General features: G+C 41.6%; 1 protein-coding gene across 3 annotated transcripts in view; it reads left to right on the forward strand.

The window, feature by feature from the left end:
- Positions 1–1,706: 1,706 nt before the first annotated feature.
- The window catches only part of COBLL1 (cordon-bleu WH2 repeat protein like 1), an 86,197-nt gene continuing 66,404 nt past the window's right edge, over positions 1,707–21,499 (forward strand). For 2 of the 3 annotated variants that reach the window (XM_065670535.1, XM_065670536.1), the window contains exon 1: positions 1,889–2,313. In XM_065670535.1, the coding sequence (XP_065526607.1) occupies positions 2,270–2,313 (44 nt within the window). In that variant the 5' untranslated portion in view covers positions 1,889–2,269. Of the gene's footprint in view, positions 1,865–1,888; positions 2,314–21,499 lie in introns of those variants that run through there. The other variant, XM_065670533.1, reaches the window with a different exon arrangement.

Below are 21,499 nucleotides of genomic sequence, written 5' to 3' on the forward strand. Positions count from 1 at the left end.
TTGCAAATTGCCACCACTAACAAGTTTTAGGTGATTTCTCTGCTGTCACTTTCTTCCCTGGCTTTACTGAATTTCTACTGTTAGCTCATGCGAGCTATTCAATAGACTTCAATCTTCATAGCATTAGTACTTGCCAAAAGTATTAGACTATAGCATATACTGGTTTTCAAATGAGATTTTAAAGACAATGGTACAACAGTTTCTTTTCTGCTGGTGGTCCAGCAAAGTTTATTAGAAGAGATGACAACATCACACCAACATGTAATTATTCAAATATACAATCAGCTACAATGGTCTTCTTCAGTTCAGTCGAACCAGCACTGTAATGCTGAGTCATCTGACACCTTTGCAATAAGGGAGTTTCACTACCATTTAGAAAATTGAGTCACTTTATGGTTTTGCCCAAGAAGTAGCTGTTTGGAAACATGAAGTTCTTTTGTACTTGAACTGAGGCTACACATTGAATGCAGAAAGTTTACCCTGCCCTGACTGCAGGAACAGTCAACATACGAAGGAATTTGTCAGCCTTCATCCTAACCTAGGAAGTGGCCAAACAATTTGAGGAGCATGAGAAAATAAAGTGGACTGTCAAAAGAGAGAATGGGTCAGAGACTTACATAAGGTCTTCAGTGGGCTTGTTCTCAAGTTTCTTCTTACTGATCAACTCGTTGAACACTGACTTTGAAAACTGCACCATGGAAAATACGTCTGACTCATCAGTGGTTAAATTTTTGGTTTAAGAAAGGTACACAGGTTCATGGGGCGTGCCCAGTAATGGTATGTGGTTATTCAGGGTGTGAACAACCTCTGCAGTCTGTCAAAACAGGCAACGTCAGGGTTATTTCAACTATTGAAGAAGCAGAAAATAAAAGTAGAAGAAAATCTTTGTTAAAGAAGCACAATACAAATAAGAAGGGCATACAGGGAGAACCATCATATTATTAAACTGCCATATCTGCATTATACTATATACAATATTATACTAGACACTGTCCATATTATGAAAAATATTAGCATAGAATGGTCAATTACAATAATTTTTCCAGATATGTAACCTTAGAATTAGTCAGGAAAAGGACATTTACTAGAACGCAGTGTTCTACTTTTTCCCGATGGAAAAAAAAAAAAAAAAAAAAAAGAAAAAGAGGTACAAATGCTCTGTCGTTGGCTGGTTTTCACCTTCTGTTAAGCACTGGCCAAAATACTACCTGCATAAAGAGTTGTATGTATGTGACTGTGCCTCTGTATCACCTCCTGATCCCACGGCACAGCCGGAAAGGTGCTCTGTGCCCACATGGGTGGGTAGCATGCACTGCCAGATCTGCTCGCTAGGTATGGCAAAGGAGCAGCTCGTCACACACGAAGGGGTGAGCTGCTATCATGCTCAAAAAGCGAGCCGAAGACAGAGCTGAAACCGCTCTAACACCGGCAGTTAGCCCCCAGTGACACGGATGGGTCACGCTGCGCTGCAGCCGGCTCGGCAGCCCCAGGCACAGCCGGCGGCTAGGGAATACGGATCGGGATGGAGCTCCGGGGCAACTTCACCGCACACACCCGGGACAAGCCCCGGCGCGCACGACGACGGGCACACGGTGCGCTAGCTTTGATCCCTGAGCAGAACGGCTTTGCCTGAGGGCGCTGGAGCCCAGAGCGAGGTCTGACCGCAGCTGGCCCGGCTGTCCCCACCTGTAGAGGTTTCGCCCCGCGCCCTGGTGGCTGGAATGGGGAAGGGCCGAGCCCGTGGCGGCCGCCGGGACGCTTTGCTTGGGGAGAGGAAAATTCCAGCTGCGAGGAGCGGCCCTGCCCCTCCTGGCAGCCGCGGCCGGGCCGAGTCCCCGCACCGGCCGGGAGAGCCGGGCGCCGGGTATGTGGAGGCGGGTGGGCGGGAGAGAGAGGGAGGAGCTGGGACGGGAACAGGGAGCCTCTGTTCCTGCGCGGGTGCCGGCGCGGGGACGGTTCCGCGGTTCGAGTTTCTCGCCGCGAAGTTTCTTTTAGCGTTTTTGTCTTTGCCCCCCCCCGCCCAAGGTGTGGTTCAGCGAGCAGCCGCCCCGAGCCGTGTCCGCGGCCGGCGCCCCATGGCCGTGCTGTAAACAGCGGGGGATGCCTGGGCTCTGGGGCAAGGCGGCGCTGGGGGCGGCAGAGTGGGGCTGTCCTCCTCGGCCCGCCCCGAGCAGGTGAGGCGGGCAGCCGCGGCGCTGTGCGGGCGGACCCAGCGTTTGCACCCGCCCTGCCCCCGAGAGCCGACCGCCGCGCACCCAGTCCCTCCGGCATGGACGGCCGCGCTCCGCAGGCGGCCGCCCCACCGCCAGCAGGGTAAGCACCGCTCGCCGCACGGGCTGGGAGGCCCAGGGGGGCGGCCGGCGGCGATCCGCGGTCCTGCCGGGCCGGGCGTGGGGCCGGGTGAGGTAAGGTGCGAGGGGGCAGCGAGGGGCGCGGTGCGGCGTTTGGGACGCAACCGGGGCGAGAGACGGCTTCGGCGGCGGAGGGAGCGGGGCGGAAGCGCCGCATGGGACCGCAGCGCTCTGCCGAGCCCAGCCGGGAGCTGGGAGGCGGAGGCAGATGGAGCAGCGCGACCGTTAAACGGCTGTCGGCGCGGTAGGAGCAGCGTTCCCCGCGCCTCGACGGCACTCGGGCAGCTGGGAAGGGGCTGCGGGACAAGGCCGTCGGGTCTCCGGCGCTCTTCGGGGTTGGCTGCTGGGGGAAATCTCTTAACGCAGTTCGAACGCCGGGCCGTCTGAGAGGTGTGCTTATGCTGGCCTTCAGTTGTCCGTGAAAGTGGCGGCGTGGGAGAGCTGGGCGCTCCTCGGGGCTTTGGGAGCTGCCCGCACTGGAAGAGAAACAGCAAATAAACAATCAGCATCTGTTGGGAGAAGTAAAAGGGTTGGTCTGTTTGTTTTTGAATGCTAGGCTCCTCTGGTGAACTGCTTGTAATCTGTCAGAAAGCATAACGTTAAATAACGTGGTTTTAAATCGGAGATCGGCAGGAGCATGGCTTCCCGTTGAGTTAAGCAGTAAGGTGTGTTTGAATTAATTCACTCAATAACTTCAGTAGGAGGAATTTGAGGGACTGAAAATACTGCCAAGTCTGCTTGAGTTATCTGTAAATAGAAGGGAAAAGAGTTTCTTGAAGCTTCCATATTATATGCAAAAATGGATTATTTGTATTTCTGACCAAGTGGATACAGGATAAACAGGTGCAGCTGGTGGTAATTTGCTGTAGCATTTGCAGTAGCAGTCACACGAGTTTTAAGTCATAGCTGTGGTGAATATGGAAGACTCGTAGAGGACGGGTCTTTATTCACTTAGGGCCTTGTGGTAATTCCATGTTTGTTTATGGCCACTGAGAAATCATATTGTTAATCAATGTAGATGGTATAAGGACAGTGTTGGTAATTGCTGCACTCTTTTAGACTTTGAGTATGTAAGCACAGTTGAAAGTACTGAATGTAGGGCAATACAGCATGATACCACTTTAGGAACTACCTAAAACGGTGTCTCTGGAAGGTCTTTGGTTTTACTTGTGGGCAGGAGTGTGCAAAAAGGCACAGTTAACAGTTCGGTTGCTCTGACAGTTTCTCTAGGCCTGTCACCTGCCATAAAGCTATTGGTTATACGGGATTTTGACTGCTGCTTATCTACGTCACAAAAAGTAGTCTGTTCCTTTAATGTGACTTCAAGCATCTGTCAGCATTCACATCTCAGTTTTGAAAAACACATAGCTAACAGCAGTGCTCATTTTCGTTAGCCCTGCAGATATATTTTCAGGCCTTTTATCAGCTGTTATCCCGCATAATTTGGTACTTAGGAAATCAATTTACCATTCCTTTCTTGTTACAACAAGAATTCTTTACTGGCAGACTTAATTATTTCCTGAAGATGGTCTAATTTGCTCATCCAAATGCCGGATTTGAGGGGGAAAAAACTGGATATACAAGCAAAAACGGCAGCTCTCAGTTTACTGAAAATGATCCTCAGATACGTGTTTGAGTAGCAAGCAGTACTGCAGTTTCCTCTCAGAGGCGATGGGAAAAATTGTGCAATCTGCAGAGAATTTCAGTTGAAATAGCAATTTTCTTTACACGTATTACCAAATGATGTGATAACAGCATTATATCTCTGCTTGCTCAGCCAGGTGGAGAATGTTGTTTGTTAATCTGCAGCTGAAAACTATTGACCAGTAAATGTGTTCTTAAATCACTGTTCGAAGTTACATGGTGTAGTAACTGGTAACTCTTCATAGTTTAGAAAGTTCTTACACGAACTGCCAAGAAGGCTAGAGGCCTTAAAGGTGTTTTGTGGGTTTTCAAGTATTGATGTTTATTTAGCCTTGGAACTTGTATGTGACTTAATAATCAGTGGCTGTTCCATGTAGAATTTTGTTATCAGTTCTATGGGGACAGGCTTTGGGAAAGTATACTGTGGGTACATCCTAGAAGACAACTTTTTTTGCATGCAGGATTATGCTTTTCTTGAAACAACTGAAAAAATTGTTTATTAAAACTGGTTCTGGATCAAAATATGTGCTTGAATTTGGAGAAAAATATGCCAATGCTTATTGTCACTGTACAGTCAAGGTAAAGATATTTAAAAACAGCCTCTGCTGGATTTCCTTTTTTTAATATGGTGAATAGAAGGTGTGCCCAGTAACTGGCTGGGATTTTTGGAATATGGTGAATAGGAGGTGTGCCCAGTAACTGGCTGGACATGACAAGTAGTTTCTTCTGGCAGAAGAAACTTGGCTAGACGTACTTTAGAGGCATTTTATAGCTCATCTATTTTGCCCTGAGTCTGAGCAGCACTCATGACAGTGTGCTCCTGCCAGGCCAGTTGACACAGCCTGCTCCTGTTCATCACAGAGCTGAATAGGTTTTGAGTATTCGCTATGTTTCAGGATGATAGGAAAATGTGTGTTTTAATGCTTTAAAAAAGAAAAAAGTGTCTGTGGTTGGTATCCACCTCTTGAACACAGGTTTCCTGCTGTTGCTGGGTAGTAATCCTCTACCCTGGAGTAAATTAATTTTTACATTGCCAAGTAGATGTCACTAGTTGACACAGCTCTCTACCATGAAGAACTGTACCGTAAGTTAATATGCTCTTAAAATTTTGGAGCAAATGTGGATTTCAGTAAACAGAAGATTTTCCTTTGAAATACTGGAATGCACGTTGAAGTCCACTTTCAATTTCTAATCAGTTTCTGATAATTTTACATTATTTCATTTATTCCCTTAAATAATATTTAAAGCTATATACTTACATTCAAAATAACTTTTTGACCTGCTTTACCTAAACAAAATCCCTTTGTTTTGTCATTTTCTTTTTGTGTGTCTACTGAAAACATGCTGAGGAGATACAGCTGCTCTTCAGGGGCTGCAGATAGAGAAGGTTGTATCGGAGATAGGTGGGCAAAGCCAAACAGACTTGTAGTTAATTTACTGGAGAAACACCCTTCACATCTTCATGCTCTCATTCCCTGGTTGCTTGGCCTAGTGAATGTATTTGACAAGTTTAATAAGAGGGACAGGCGAGAAGTCTTTTTCCCATGGTTAGAGCTGTCTCAGGAAGTGAGAGATGTTTTCAGAAAGAACGAGAACTGTAGCTTTTCCCTTGTGTGTGTAACCACTGAGTTTTTATCAAATCATTTCAATCAGATTACGAATCTCTGGAGACATCAGCTGTGGCTCAGTGTTGAGAAGTGTCTGGCATCAAGCTTAGAATACTGATTAGAGCTCTCTTCCTCTCTTTCACATTGTCAGTTGAGCTAGTTCACAACATAGCCATAGGTTTGTTCAAATATAAATGAAAGTCCTGCCTGTTGTGAAGTGTGGGACGGGACAGAAAGTGTGGCAACGGCTTCAAAACAGGCATTGTATTGCCAAGTCGCAGCAGCAGACTGTGAGGTGTGTGAATTTGCTGCATTGGTGAAATTTAGGTCAGGACCGAAACCGCAGTATTTTCAGTGAATTGGCTGTTGCTATTGCTCTACTACATTATTGTATACACCTATTTATCAATAAATGCAAGACCGCTTGTGCTACTAAATGGTAGCACTATCTAGGATCAGAAGTTTGGCATGCATTTTACAAACAGTCCAGTTTTAGGTGTGCTTTATCCCTTAGACTAAGGACTTCAAGATAAGTAGTTCATTTTTTCTCACCCCTGTGACCCTGATGAAGATCAGCTGATTGAGCAATAACAAAATGGAAAAAGCTTTGGGAATTCATGATCATAGAGCTTGCTGGATGTTCGAAACAGGGAGTTAACTACTTTATGGGTGGATGCCCATCAGGAGCCACTTGAATGCTAATCATTCCAGGGGCTAATTTGCCAACTGAGTTCTGAACATACATGTAATATTTCTTGAGGTGATTATGTTGTTCTTTTTGATGTATTTGTTTTAACCAAGGCAATGTCAGATAGTTGCATGAGACAATGGTGCTATGAACTGAATGTTGTATTTAAAATCTGGTTTGATGACTGAAACTTCATAAAACCTGAAGTCATAGCTGAGTGCCTATGGAGTAGTCAGTGGTAACGTTCACTGTTGGAGTGTGTTGCTGTGGGAATGAGATCAAGGAAACATTAGAGGGTTGAGGAATGTGGATACTAGGGTGAAAAAATGTGTGGGAGGGTAATACACAAATAGAGAAATCAGCAGAAATTCAAAGCTTTGTCCAAGTGTGGTGGTATTCCTTGAAAAGTGAGAGCTAGTTAAGTGAGGTACCAAACCCATGTGAGGGGAGAAAGTGCTTGCGTCTGGGAGGTGTGCCTCAGTGTTATCTTAGGGTAGATTCCTTTCTATTGTCATGGATTTTTTATTCATTTTTTTGGTTGAACTTTAAAGGAGGAGATTAGAGTGTGTATGTAAGCCTGAAGATCACTGTGTTGAGTAGGTGCGTGTGTGTTGGGTGGAAGACGAAAAGAACCTGTTGCAGGGGACCAAAAGCTTAGATTCCAGAGGAAACTGAAGATCTTTACAGATTCCTGTAATCTGACAGATAAATTAACTCGCTAGTAATATTTTAACGTCACAAATACGTGGTTCCTCCTGTAATCTGGTAACATCTAAATAGGTCACCCTTCATGAAGTCCAGTACTGTTTCTGATTTCCTTGGCTGTAGCTTGGAAGAAAGTTTCTAACTGTGCCAGTTTTTCTAGCTTGGCTGCTGTTGTTTCTAGCTGCCGCTGTTACAGTTTTATGTGTGCTGAGGAGCAGCAGATGCCAAATTGTTCACCCAGCAATTGGAGTTGTAACAATGTTAGCGTGCTCAACTATTTTTTCTTCCTTAGAAATTACCAAGTCAATTTGATGAGTTGCTCTGTTAATGCACTATGATACACTATGCTGGGTGTTCTCTTTTATGGCTGCTTGCAAGTTGAGACAGATATAATCCTGGGCTTTCTTTTCTTTTCACCTGGCTCTCACTTGCTTCCCCAGCTGCTGACCTGTTGCTCTGACTTAAGGTCATGTAGCTGTCTGCTGTTTGAGGAAGAGTTGCTTTTTACTGTGAGTGTTTGCTGTCACTGTGTGCAGCTCTAAAACTCAGAGAGTTGATGTCAAGGCATTAGAAGATGACAAGAAGCCAAAATGTTGGCTTCTAGACTCCTGTGGAGTTCTGTGGCCATGCCCAGCATTAGCACAATGAAGAGGAAACTCTGACTGTGCAGCGTGCGACAATGGAGAGTTCAAGGGGGAAAACCACCCCTGCTGTTTTGAGCCATAATAAGCAATTAAAAACTTGAGGTTGCACCTGAATTCTCTCATAAGGTCCCACAATTAAAAATGCAACTCTTTGTGTGAAAGTAAACTTAAACATTTACTAACTGGAGCTCCGGTAGATGTGTTCTGACTTAAAATTTTCATGGTGTTGGGCTAGTGGGTAAAAATGCATTTGTTTGGTTTTTTTTATAGTTTAAGAAGCTGGGGGGGGGTGGGGGTGGGGGGTGGGGTGGTGGTTATGCATTAGAAGTGGAATACCATGTGAGTCTTTACAGAATTGAGAGTTCCTGGGTTTGTGTTTTATTTGCTAGGAGGTTATCCAGTTCAGAAGGGCATGTACATTGATGTGTATCTTTTGTGGTTGTAAACGATCAAAGTGCTGTAGGTGGTTAAAGGATGGATCCCTAATCTGTCTGTGTAATGTTTCCCTGGAAAGCTTGCATGTATGTCAACTGTGCTACAAGACTAGGGTTGTCAGGATTGCTATTTTCAGTTAAAGAAAATAGTGCACATAAATATTTTTAGCTAGGCATAAGCTTTCTTGTGTGAGAAAGCTCTGGTTTTGCTGGAAGCTTTAGTTCTGCAGTGGTTTTCATTGAAGAAATAGCTTCCAAGCTGAGCTTTCTGAGATGTATTTTAAAAATCTTTTCTGCACATTTCCGTCAATTTTATTTCTGTTCTGGAAATAAAGCTGCTTGGTTTGGAAGACATAGATTAATCTCATTTTAAAACAGACAAACAAACAAACTTCTCCCCAAAGCAGTGCAGACAATTGCTCTATGCTAAAGACGAAATGTTGTGAACTTGAATTTTTCTAAGATACCAGCAATGGTAGTTTGGGGTTTTTGGTTCTACATCTGCCGTACAAAATGATACTGTCTTAACTAAAAAAAAACCAGCTAAACAACAAAACACAACAACAAAACCCAACCAAAACGCACCAGCACTCTGTCTCAAAATAACATTAGAAATGTGGCTATTTTTCTTTAAAATCAAATTGTCTTTCAATTTAATATGCCTGAATATTGCTTTATTGTTTTTAAAATCTTGTTCTTTTCATGGGCCTTGGTTTCCTGTTGGGAATTAATTTGCCCTTCTAGTATTTTATCTGGCTTTAATGTCAGGCCTTCAGGTGGATTTTCCTCCAGAGACAAAGTAACAAAGTCTCTGTACATGGGGTTTTAGCAGGTAACTTTTAAATGTTATGTAAGCTTCTCCCTTTCACATCCCTCCAACAGTTTCATGTGCTGGATGCTTTGCTGTATAACCTGAGTTATGTTCAAGCACATGGGACTGTGAGTAGGGTAGCAGTGGAAACTGTGTTACTAGTGCCGAGATACTTTTGATGTGTAGGTATCCAGGTAATTAGAAGGGCATATTTTTGTCATTTACTCTTTTACTATGTGTTTAAGTCTTGTATTGCTCTTGACTTTTGTAAAATCTAGTGCAGTCCTTCCGTACTGTCAAACCAGATGGACAAAGCAACTAGACATAATACTGCAGGTAGAAGATAATCTACTGACGTAGGTATTGTTTAACTGTTCTTGGGACAGCAGTGTTGAAAGCATTTTTTAACTTGGGAGGAGTAAAAAACAGTGTTTTGTGTCTGGATCTAGTAAAAGAAAAAAAAAAAAAAAAAGAGAGAAAAAGAGGAGCCAAAATGTAAATGTCTGTCAGTAACAAAGTTGAGAAAACAAATGTTTACAACTCCTCATGCTGGGTTGTAACCCCTTCAGGCAAATATGAAGTACATCTTTCTTCACTAGTGGCTGTGGACTTAAACCTTTTGTTCTTTTAATTAGAAATGCATGTTATGCAGAATTAGATATGAAACCGTTCTGGCTTTGAGAGCATAGAATTATTTGCATGGGTGGAAGGTTTTTTTAGTTCTTTAGTTTGCAAGACAAACAGGGCGTGTGTTAGTTGATGATGATTGTGTAGTAGGTGGAATTTCCAGAAGTGGAATTTCTGATGATTTTCAGGAGTCTGTGTAAAATAAAAAATTCAAGCCATCACAGAAATTTGGGCTTTGACAAATTATGTACGTATGTATCTATTTATTTGTTTATTTACATTCAGAAGCTTTAATTCCTCAAAACTCAGGTACTGCTGTGTTGAAAGTTGTCCCTAGGTTCCCAAACTTCCATCTTAAGAGTTATTGTTTTCTCAATCTACTCTATGAAGTCTCCAGACATAAACTTTTCTGTATTCACTGTTGGTCTCTGATTCATGGTCTCTCACTTCCCCTTGCCTGCAATTTTGATCCTCTCCTTCCACCCACATTAGAAGGCAGCCTCACTAATTCCATCCTTGGCACCCTCCTTGGGCTATTTTTACCTCATTCATTTTATAAAGTATGCACTACTTGGAGAAAGTCCTGTTTTGCTGCATCTTGAACTTCAGTGTGCTACTACTTCTAAAAGCTTCTGTCAATAGATCACACTTAGGAACCTTGAAGCATTGTAACAATTACTGAGGCACCTTAACTGTTACAGGTTTTAGCACTTGGAAGCTAAAGTGGACTTTTCTCACCTGCTTTTACTGGTGGCAAATGCTCTTGAACAACACTTGGGGTTGTTTTGGTTTGGGTTTTTTCTCTCCCCTCCCCTTCTTCTTTTTTGGGGGGAGGGGGAAGGAGGAGATGCCTTCCTCCTGTTACATTAAATTGTTTAGCAATGTATGACCCTGTCCTTAAACTCTTTCATAGGCTCCTTCTGCTTTTAGCTTTTTGGATTCTGTTTTTGTGTGTTCGTTTAAATTTTGAGACTTAAAAAGAACCTGTCCCTTCAGTTTGGTCCTTCCGTCTGCTTTGGGTTTGTTGTTTTTTCCCCTGTGTCCAATTCTGCCTGTATCTGATTTCTCTTCCCCTGACTTCACCCACCCTTTTTATAAATGTGGCTTTGTGTTTAAATATCATGTATCATTTTACCTAGATTAATGCATTTTATTCCCTTGTACTTATATGGGCATGGAGACTATTTTTGCTACCGTGTTTAAGTGGGGAAAGGCTTCCCAGGCCCTTTTGTATGACACCCTAAAGAGGGGTCATTGGCTGTCTCTGCAGTACTGTTTTTATCTGCTTGTTGAGGAATGCCTTAGCCATCACAGGACTTAAAGCTGAGATCTGAAGGCAGCAGTGTTAGCTAGAAACATGAAATAGGATTTATTTTACTTTTTTTTTTTTCTCTCTTCCACCAAGAATTTATTTATGACTGTTGGGCCAGTAGCAGTAATAGTGTGTTATATAGTGTCCTTCCTCAGAATCAAGTATATTCGATTTGATGTCTGCATGACAGGTTATCAGGATGTTTGCTGTAGAAATGAACTGATGGAACTGGGTCAGATATGTCTTCATTCCTTCAGCACTTTAATGTTTCCCTCTTGTTTCTTTTTGGTTGGCTGGGTTTTTTTGGGGGGTGGGGAGAGTGGTCTGTTTTTCTTCCAAGTGATATGTGCAGGAATGAGAGGATTTTGAAATCTAGGCAACTTTGGGGTTTTGTTTTCACTGTTCTTCTGCGGTGTAGGGCACATATTCCCCCCACTCCCCCACCCTGCAAGTATTGTTGAGAAAATACAAACACAGTGGACAATGCTTTTTCACTTTTATAGAAAAGCAAGGTGAAAATCCAGAAGGTATGGAAAACCAAAACATTTTATAAACATTCCTTCAGAGCTGATTGTCAATGGTGAGTGGGATAGGAGAGAATTTGAAGCAGCTTATTTTGGAAAAGTAATAAGGATCTGACATCATTGTCTGAACTGCTGGGATCTCTTTTATTTCTAAGCATCTTTCTTTGTTCTCATATTTCCACTGCCCAAACATTCTTACAAACTTTCCAGCCTTCCTCCCAAAATACATTGCTGTAATGCCTCTTTATCCATAAATCTCAAATGAACAAAGGAGAAAAGCAATGAATTGTAAATTTAAATGAAACCTTAAAAAGACAGTGATTTATTTTAGAGAAAAAAGGGGGTGGGGGAGCTGGTGTCAAGATAGTCTTAGGAATATTCAAACAAATCAGTCATTTTCTGTTTTTTCTATCTGGCGGTGTTCTTTAAGATACAGCTTTTAGGGCTCTGTATTTTTTTTTTTCCTCTTCCTTTTACTTGCAGAAAAATTTTCCTGGATACTGCAGCTCCAGTATGTAAATCCTGCCAGCCAGCGGGTTTACAGGATTTTATTGTTTTTAAGTCTACTTGCCAGCACTTAATCCAGAATAAGTTTTTATGGTAGAATTGAGAATGTTTGGAAATACTGACACATAACATAAATGCTGAAATTTCATCCTGTGCAATGCCCGGCAGTATTTTTCGTGTTGACTGTAGATGGAGGTTTTAAAATTACTTGGTACTGGTCTTTTGGAAGGATCAATGCATTATCAGTCAAAGCTCTGCCCCTCTGCAGAAGACATATCCTTCATGCTGTGTCCACTTGAGAAGAACTGAATTTTCCTTCACATTTCTTCAGTGACATCTGTCTATACTCCAACCAACTGATGCTGCCTTTTCCTGCTCATGTTGCAGAGATCTGCAGTAGGAAATGATGTGCCCAGTGAATTGTTTATTTTGTAAACAAATGTTTGCCAGAGCCACTTGGAAGAGCATAGTCAACTTAAGGTAGAAATATCTTTGCAAAACCCTACTCTCATTGAGAAGTGTGCAGTTCATTTGCCAGCATAGTCTCAGAAAGAAGAAATGTTTGTATGTGTAAAGAGTTCTTCTGTTTCATGTAAACAAAAGCTCCAACATTAGACGTAATCACTTTATGAGGTTTTAGGCGTCATTTAAAAATAACAGTGAGATCTGGAAAACTCTATCTACAGTTATCGGCCTTTCTCACATCCTGTCACATCATGTTTCACATCTCAGTCATACACTGAGAGTGTGTGTGTCCTTGAGTCAGGTTGTGGTATCATGTGAATAACTGCTCAACATGGTAAAAGATATCCAGTCTGTTTGCAAAAGAACATGTGATGCTTTACCAAAGATAAGTAGGGATAGCTATACATGGCATAGCATTTGTTGAAGTTGTAAAAATTCAGTCAATAAGATCAACCCATTAAAAAACTTGTCTTCCAACAGTAAAATGAGATCCATCAGAAAATATGAATCACTTCCTCAAACTGACGTAACTCTACCAGTATTATGTATCACTGTGTTAAGCTGTTGCTTTGATTAACAAACATTTTTCAGGGAAATGATAAGTTGCAGTGAGAGAGAAGTGGTTTGTTGACTCTTAAGAGAAAGACTGATACAGTCAGAGATCTGGTGCTGAATATGGAGATCTATTCTTATCCCCACCCCTTGTCATTATGGCTTTTGTTTGGTGTGGGTTGGTTTGTTGGTTGGTTGGTTGGTTGGTTTTGTGGGCTTTTTTGTGGGTGAGGGTGGTTGTTTTGTTTGGGGTTTTTTTATTAGTATAGTAGTCAAATAAATAACAGAGGTTGCATACCTGTCTTCCTCCCTTGCAGATAACCTAGGTAGAAGTTTCAATATCTTGTTCTGAGTCAGTGAAATAAGTTTGTTGCAGCTTCTTTATGTTCTTTTCAGCCAGAAGTCAATGATAAGCTGTTTGTAATCACAAAAGTCTGAGACAGCTCCTCTTTCTCTTTTTAAGGTTAGGCAAGACTTCTGTTGCTTTAGGCCCTCTTCCCTTGCCTGTATTCATCTTAGGATATACTGTTAGTCTGGGGATGTTTTTGAAGTGTCAGTTTTGAAGTTCTGGATCTGAAGAGAATCTTTCTGCATTAAGCACTCTGCTTTATAGCAGCGCTGTAGTAGTGACTTTATGTCCATGTAATAAGAATTCCAAAAGTTTTTGTTGTCGTCAAAAGAACAGCCAGATGGCCATTAGCCGCAACTTTGGTATCTTCTCTGATATGAAGCAAGATTTCTTTCAGTGGATTTCCATCTTTGGGTGGCACTTGAAACCCAAACTCACTGATCGAGAGTAAATATGGCACTTAGGAGACGTCAGTGGGGTTTAGGTTACTGGCACTTAAGAGTTTTACTTGGTAGAGTAAGGCTGAACTTTTCAAGTGATCACAGAGTTAGAAGCTGCAGTTGTCTTGTTTGTGTGTCATTCTGCTCCTGTCATCTGTGTAGATAGCTGCCCATGAACTTTTTCCCAGGTTATTTGAGTTACCTGTTTTTCAGCATGTTAGCTTTAGTTTTGTAATAACATTCTGTGAAGCACTGACCTACTGCAGTTAAGTTTGGAGAAACTGGGACAAATTTTCAAGATATTTTAGCAACTGAGCACTCTGCAGCTTGTGCCTGGCCTAGCTCCTACCACTAAGGACAAGAGCAGAAGCTCTGGTTGAGGTGATGTTCATGTTCTGATTTACACACGTTGCCACTGAAGCTTCTATTGCTGTAGCTGTGTTGGTGGTAATTTTGCCTATCCTTTACCACCAGTGCCCACCCTACCCCATTGGCCTTTTTGGCCAATGTGGTCAAACTTAAGGTTCTCTAATGCTTGTGAATTGGCATATCATTAGTTTCTAATTAAGAAGGTTGCCCTATATTGGTATTAGTAATTGCCTTTTTGTTTACACTGATATTCCACTGGCATGGTGCTTACCACTTGCTTGAAGATAAATCAGTTAAAAATATGTTTGTCTGGTAGGCATAACTAGCAAAACTTTCCTCATTTTATAAGTTTTCAATGATATGTATTCAACAAGCATCAATTTCTTTTAAAACTGTTTTGAACAAGTACAGTGCTTAACAGTTAAGTCTTTCTATTTCTAAAGCATGACAACATGTGAATGGCATGTTCATGAGTTACTGCACGGTTACAGAGTGCGAGCATGTAAATCATTCAAAATGCTTTTTTGGCTGGTTACTTTCATGGGTAGGAATGTGGAGTATACTGGATTTCTGACAGGACTTTGACTTGTGATAATGCAGGATACAGAATTATTAAATACTTAATCTGAGAGGTGTTTAATAAAATAAAAGTATATTCTTTTAGGCAGTTTACAGAGATTATTATATTCAGGGAAACATCTAAATTCAGGGAGAACTTAAAGATGGTTTCAGATCTCAGGAATTTGTGGATGTGTGTTTCAAGGGCTTTATGAGTTTTTACAGCTTAGATCATTCAAGTAGTATTTCTGCCATTTCTTCTGAAAGCCATCAAGTAAGAAAATTCTTTTTCTCTGAATTTTCTTGGATGTTTTTACATGACTTCCTGGGTGGGAAAAGTGCATTACTTTTTTTAGTTAATGTTTATAAAATTAAGTTACATTGTTTCAAACCACTTCAGATTACATCCCTATACCCTGTAGACGGGTAGGTACTATATTAGCATTTTCAGAAGGAAAGAACCAGGAACATAAAATGCTGCTAAGCTGGAGGGTGCTGTTTCTCATAATGAGGAGGCACTCAGTTATAGGAACTCTGATAAATAAAGCCTGTGGACAGACTGCCCAGCTGTACTTTAAGATGAAAACAGGATGTTGGTTGCATTGCTGGAGAACTACTGTATAAATCAAAGGATATGCTATTATTGCTGTGTAAGGAAGCTGTACTCCCTTAGAGTAGTTCTGTATATAAAAGAATGGTAATCACCATGCTTATCAAGGACTGGCAGTTCTCCTTTTCCAATTGTGACCTGGTGAATCCACCTCAAGTTCATGACTGAAAACAAAATGTTGCCAGTTATTTTAATCCCCCATTCAATAGGACAAACTGAATGTGGTTATTTTTATCTCTTTATGGTTCCTTAGATTATACAAATAGAAAACCGCCTTCCTATATTCTAGCCAAAGGTGGTTTACTGAGAGGGATGTGGGTTGTTTCCCCAGTGCCCGTTACGCCCCTGTCAGTTCAAGTCGTGTCCACTTAGTCATGTACTCATGTCATTTGGAAATGGCCAGGTGGCTTTCTCACCTTGCTGATGTCTGACCTTTCCTTCTCCTAACTCTGTTTTTTTTTGTTCTGGGTTAAGTTTGGTTTTTTTTGTTTGGTTGGTGGTTTTTTTTTGGGGGGTGTTTTTTTTTTTTAGATTCTTTGTGGGGTTTTTTTGTTTGGGTTTTTGGTTGTTTTTTTGGTTTTTTTAAGAGCTCACTTATTACTTCTTTAGTTTTTTGTTTGACAGCCTAAGTCATTTTTGTTTGCTCTCATAAGATGTTTCAAAGCACTTCTCTGCCCCTATTCCACTCAGTGTACTGTTCTACTGTTCTTCAATGCTGACTAGAATGGTGTTGCCTTTAATTTTGTTTTTTAAAGTTAAAAGTTTTTATCCTTCTGAGCACTATATCCAAGTACACTTTCTCGCTTTAGGAAGGAAGTATGTCAAATTACTTTTCTGCTTTTGGTTTCTACCAGTTTATTTTTATTTTCAGGGAAATCGTGGAACTGTAGAGTTGTTTGGGTTGGAAGGGACCTTTGAAGATCATCTAGTCCAACTCTCGTGGCAGATCTGTAGTACGCTGTAAGATAGTCTAGATTGTTCTTTAAGAAATATATGTAAGTTCCTCTTAGGGAGAAGTGGCCGCATCTGGAACAACAGTAAATGGATGGGTCAATGTTAAATTGATGTTCCTGTAATATTACATATAATTTTATAGAAAATTTTTGGAGTTGACTCCTCAAAACCAGGCCTATGTTGGTAGAGTGATTTTAGCATAGCGGTTTACACTGGTTAGTAGAGACCTGTCAGCCTCTTAGTGTTTGTATTCAAGTGCAGGGTTAGCCTCCTTACCATAGGACTTCTGGATCAGATTTGAAAACAGTCCATGTTGCTGATGCCTGCATGGTGGAGGAACAGAGTCTGATAAGAAAGTGAGAAGGCAGCAGTGGTGAGTCAGTTATTGCTGAACTGTAAGGGAAAGCAGATATATTCATTCTTGAAAGAATCATCAGTCTTGAAAGCTTGTACAGTGTAAATATAATACTGTTTTAATATTAATTTTACTTAACACTGAATTATAAATTCATCTTTCAAATTTATAGTTTTCATTTCCCTGAAATTCTGTGAGAGAAGGATGTTGCAGGAGCTATGCAACAGGTCACTGTAACACCTAAGGAAAAATATCTCGCTAATATAATGTTCCGAAAGACATTTCAGCCTTCTTGTTCAGATGGTAGCACATTTTAAATAGCAACTTCTTTAAAAGGCTTAAGAGTGCTATTGGTTTTGAATATTGCTCTTACAATTTTTTTGCAGTTGAGAGAACTGGTTGTGATAGGTTAAACAAGCTTTGCTTCTGGTGTTTGAGCTATTTTCTAAATTGCACTTATGTTTGCCACATTATTTGTGTACACTAGAAAGTTGTTAATTTAAAGGTACTGGAGGTGAGATGCTCTCAGGGGATAACTATTGGAGCACTTTAAAATATTTTTAACATAAATGCTAAGAAAATTATTTTAGATTTAAAATGGGGATGTATGTCGGTATCAATTAACAAATGTATTTTCTAAGAAGTAAGGCCTCGCTAATCTACTTCTTTCAGCTTTTCCGCATGGGTGGAATAGGAGGAAGAAGTCTCAGAATCTTGAATTTGTTTCATGTCTGTCTGTACTAGACAATGGTAGGAATTAACTGGGAGTGAAGTCTTTTCATTGAAACATGAGTTCTGTGGTACAGATTGGGTTACATTGGATGTACTTGGGAGGATACCATATCACATGTAGGGATAAGTAATTTCTATCGAGGGAGAACCTTTTCTGGGGCCCAAAATTCATTCATTTGAAAACATATTTGTCAGGTGTCAGATGTCTTAATGTCTGTAGCAGTGGCTCATGAAATAAGGGTCAGTAATGGTTTAGGGTAGATCAGTGCTTTTGGAAAACGCATATGACTTTTAAGTAGTCTTGCCCTTTGGTCATTAAGGATAAATTTTGATTTCTAGCTGTTCATATAAATGCATGGTGTTCTTTAAGAGGCCAGAAGCATGGTTATCAGGAGACATGCTGTGGAATTACCCTGATGTGACCTTTTAACTGATGAATTTGAAAAGCATGAAGCATTGTTTGAACTGGTCCAGTCCTCTGAAATCCTCTTAATTATACTTCCAGTTTTCTTAAACCTTCTAATGAAGTTAGAGGTATTCTGGAGCCTTGTCTCAGTTACACAGTCACACTGTGAGATAGTTCTCACTGTGCAGGTTGTATTATACCTGAAAGTGATTGTGCTTTGTTTGTTTTTAAATTTCTGAGCAAGTATCACAACTTTCTTTCCACAAAGCAAATAGCTGTTGCTTTTTATTGGTAACTTAAACCCTGGCAAGTATGTAAATTCCTCAGCAGGACACTGGTTTTGAAGAGCTACTTATGTTCCAGTGAGAAATCTTTTGAACAGATTGTTTTAGAACATGTGATTTTTTTATTTTTTATTTTTTATTTTTTTTTAACTTTTGCTTACTTCTGTACTACACTATCTGCACTGATTTACTCCTTTCCTCCAGGAAACACATTTGCATTCAAGATCCGGTCTTCTGTTTATATAGTTCCTGCTGCTTATTGCTTCCATGGGGCTCTCTTTGACCTTAACAATTAACAGGAAAATAACTGATATCCTGGGAATTAAATCAAGAAGAAATTAAGTACAGGGAGCTGATAAATTCTGATGAATTCTGTCACTAATTGAGCTTCCATTTTGACATGCAAAGTTCATCATAATAAAAGTAAATAAAAATATCAAAAAGAACCCATAAGGATCATGTTTTTCATAGTATCTTTGGTGTTTCATGGAAGGCTTTAAATTACGGGAGTCAGGGATACCACTGTTTTCTATTGTTTCATGTTGGCTTTGTTGTCAGAAAAACTTCAAATGCGTTTGCTGGGAGGTACTCCAGGTACCTGGCCTGAGCCAATTTTTATTTATCTGATCTGTTTTGACTAATTGCCTTTTATGTAACGTATTTGCATTTCATAGTCCCAGCTGATATGCTGCATCTTCTATTTCAAATTGGTCTGTTGGCGTAATGATTTTTGCTATAATTAGTGCAACGCTGAAATAATAGCAGGTGTCAGCTTGCTTTTAAGCTTAATCACATACAAAAAAATGGAGTGAAATAACAATGGTAGTTCTGATTCTGCTTTGTTTCTTTATATTGTTTTGCATTATAATTTTGTTGGAAATAAGACTGGTGAGAGAGAAAACTGGCATATGGAAGAATTGAAAAGGTTAATTGCAATGTTATCTTAACATTACTTTAGATGTCTTGGCTTGGTAATTTGGTCTGATTTGGACTTAAGTGTCATGTTCAAAGGCAGAGGATGCTGCGAAAGGAAGGGGATGATTTGCATTGAATGAGCTTCCATAAGTGGGGGTTTCAGATTGGAATTTAGCTATAAAGTATTCAGAATTTTTCAGAAAGAGCTACATGATAAAACAGGATGTGGTACCAAAACCTGTAACTGGATGCTTTGGCAACTGAGCTGGTATGTACCTTTTCCAAAATGTAGGAAAGGTTCTGCTCTGCATTGACAAACAACCATCTTGTTTTAGTTTCTGCTTCTTGAGTTTTAGAAGGGAAGGAAAAAAAAAAAGCATCCTTATTAGGTATCACCTGGTATCCTTGTAAGTGACCTTTGACCCCAGGAAGCTAACAGTATACAGTATTTTTAGAGGCTTTTGGATTATACTTAAGCTCTAAAAAAAAGAAACCTCAACAAAGTTTTCCATAGTCTGCAGTGTTATTGTGACAGATGTATCCCCTGTTCAACACTGTTTCACATCAGCAGATATGAGACTAAAAATTATGGTGAGCTTGAGAAACCATGTGAATGCGTACACAGAAATAGTGCATTGATACAAAGTGTTTCATGCAATCACAAGATGGTCGAATTTGAGATCCCCAGGACAGTGAGAAGAGTGTGCAGCAAGCTCACTGCCCTGGACTTCAAAAGAGCAGACTTTGACCTCTTCAGGAGCCTGCTTAGTAAGGTTCCATGGGATATAGCCCTGGAGGGCAGGGGGGCCCAAGACTCTTGGCTGATATTCAAGGATCACCTGCTACAAGCTCAGGAGTGCTGCATCCCAACTAGAAGGAAGTGCAGCAGAAGGGCCAGGAGACCTCCTTGGATGGATAAGGAGCTGCTGAGGAAACTCTGAAGGAAAAAAGAGGCTTATAAAAGGTGGAAGCAAGGACAGGTGGCCTGGGTAGAGTACAGGGATGTTGTCCGGGAAGCTAGGGACCAGGTTAGGAAGGCTAAGGCCCAGTTAGAATTAAACATAGCCAGGGATGTTAAGGATAACAGGAAGGGATTCTACAGGTACGTAGCAAACAAAAAACAGACTAGGGACAAAATAGGCCCCCTGAGGAAGCTTTCGGGAGAACTGGCTACACAGGATTTGGAGAAGGCTGAGGTTCTGAATGAGTTCTTTGCCTCGGTCTTCACTGGCAAAGGCTCTGACTGCACCACCCAGTTCCTAGAAGGTAGACGCAGGGACTGTGAGAATGAAGACCTTGGGCCCACTGTAGGAGAGGATCTGGTTCGAGACCATCTTCAAAATCTGAACACGCACAAGTCCGTGGGACCTGATGGAATCCATCCGCGGGTCCTGAAGGAGCTGGCGAATGAAGTTGCTAAGCCACTGGCCATCGTATTTGAAAAATCATGGCAGTCAGGTGAAGTTCCCGATGACTGGAAAAAGGGAAATATAACCCCCATTTTCAAGAAGGGGGAAAATGGAAGACCTGAGGAATTACAGACCAGTCAGTCTCACCTCTGTGCCTGGCAAAATCTTGGAGCACATTCTCCTGGAAGGCATGCTAAGGCACATGAAAAACAACAAGGTGGTTGGTGACAGCCAGCATGGCTTCACTAAGGGGAAATCCTGCCTGACCAATTTGGTGGCCTTCTATGATGGGGCTACAGAATTGATGGACAAGGGTAAAGCAGTTGATGTCATCTACCTGGACTTGTGCAAAGCATTTGACACTGTCCCACGCGACATCTTTCTCTCTAAATTGGAGAGATATCAATTTGATGGATGGACCACTCGGTGGATAAAGAACAGGCCGGATGGCCGCACACAAAGAGTTGTGGTCAATGGCTCGATGTCCAGCTGGAGACCGGTAACAAGTGGTGTCCCTCAGGGATCGGTGTCGGGACTGGTCTTGTTCAACATCTTCGTCGCTGACATGGACAGTGGGATTGAGTGCGCCCTCAGCAAGTTTGACACCAAGCTGTTTTGTCCGGTTGATATGCTGGAGGGAAGGGATGCCATCCAGAGGGACCTTGACACGTTTGTGAGGTGGGCTGATGCCAACCTTATGAAGTTCAACCACGACAAGTGCAGGGTCCTACACCTGGGTCGGAGCAATCCCAGGCGCAGCTACAGGTTGGGCAGAGAAGAGATTCAGAGCAGCCCTGCAGAGAAGGACTTGAGGGTGCTGGTCGATGAGAAAATGAACATGAGCCGGCTTCAGTGTGCGCTCGCAGCCCAGAAAGCCAACCGTATCCTGGGCTGCATCAAAAGGAGTGTGACCAGCATGTCGAAGGAGGTGATCCTGCCCCTCTACTCTGCTCTCGTGAGACCTCACCTGGAGTATTGTGTGCAGTTCATGGACCAGCCATGGCTGGTCCTTAGACAGAAGATGGTGAGAGGTTGCTGGACCTTAGAAGGAAGAGGGTGAAGGCATCCAGAATCACACAGTATGTTTCCTCTGTCTTTACCTACTGTAATCCCTAATTTGACAGGTGAATTCCAGTAGCAACAAGTCACAGCTTGTTTGGTCCTCTGTAGATATATGAAGTGACAAATAAAGCCATAGCTTATCTTTCTGATCCCTGTCTGTATATCTGAGTCAATACCAGACCAAC

The sequence above is a fragment of the Lathamus discolor genome, chromosome 3 (genome assembly GCF_037157495.1).
Source record: "Lathamus discolor isolate bLatDis1 chromosome 3, bLatDis1.hap1, whole genome shotgun sequence".
NCBI lineage: Eukaryota > Metazoa > Chordata > Aves > Psittaciformes > Psittacidae > Lathamus > Lathamus discolor.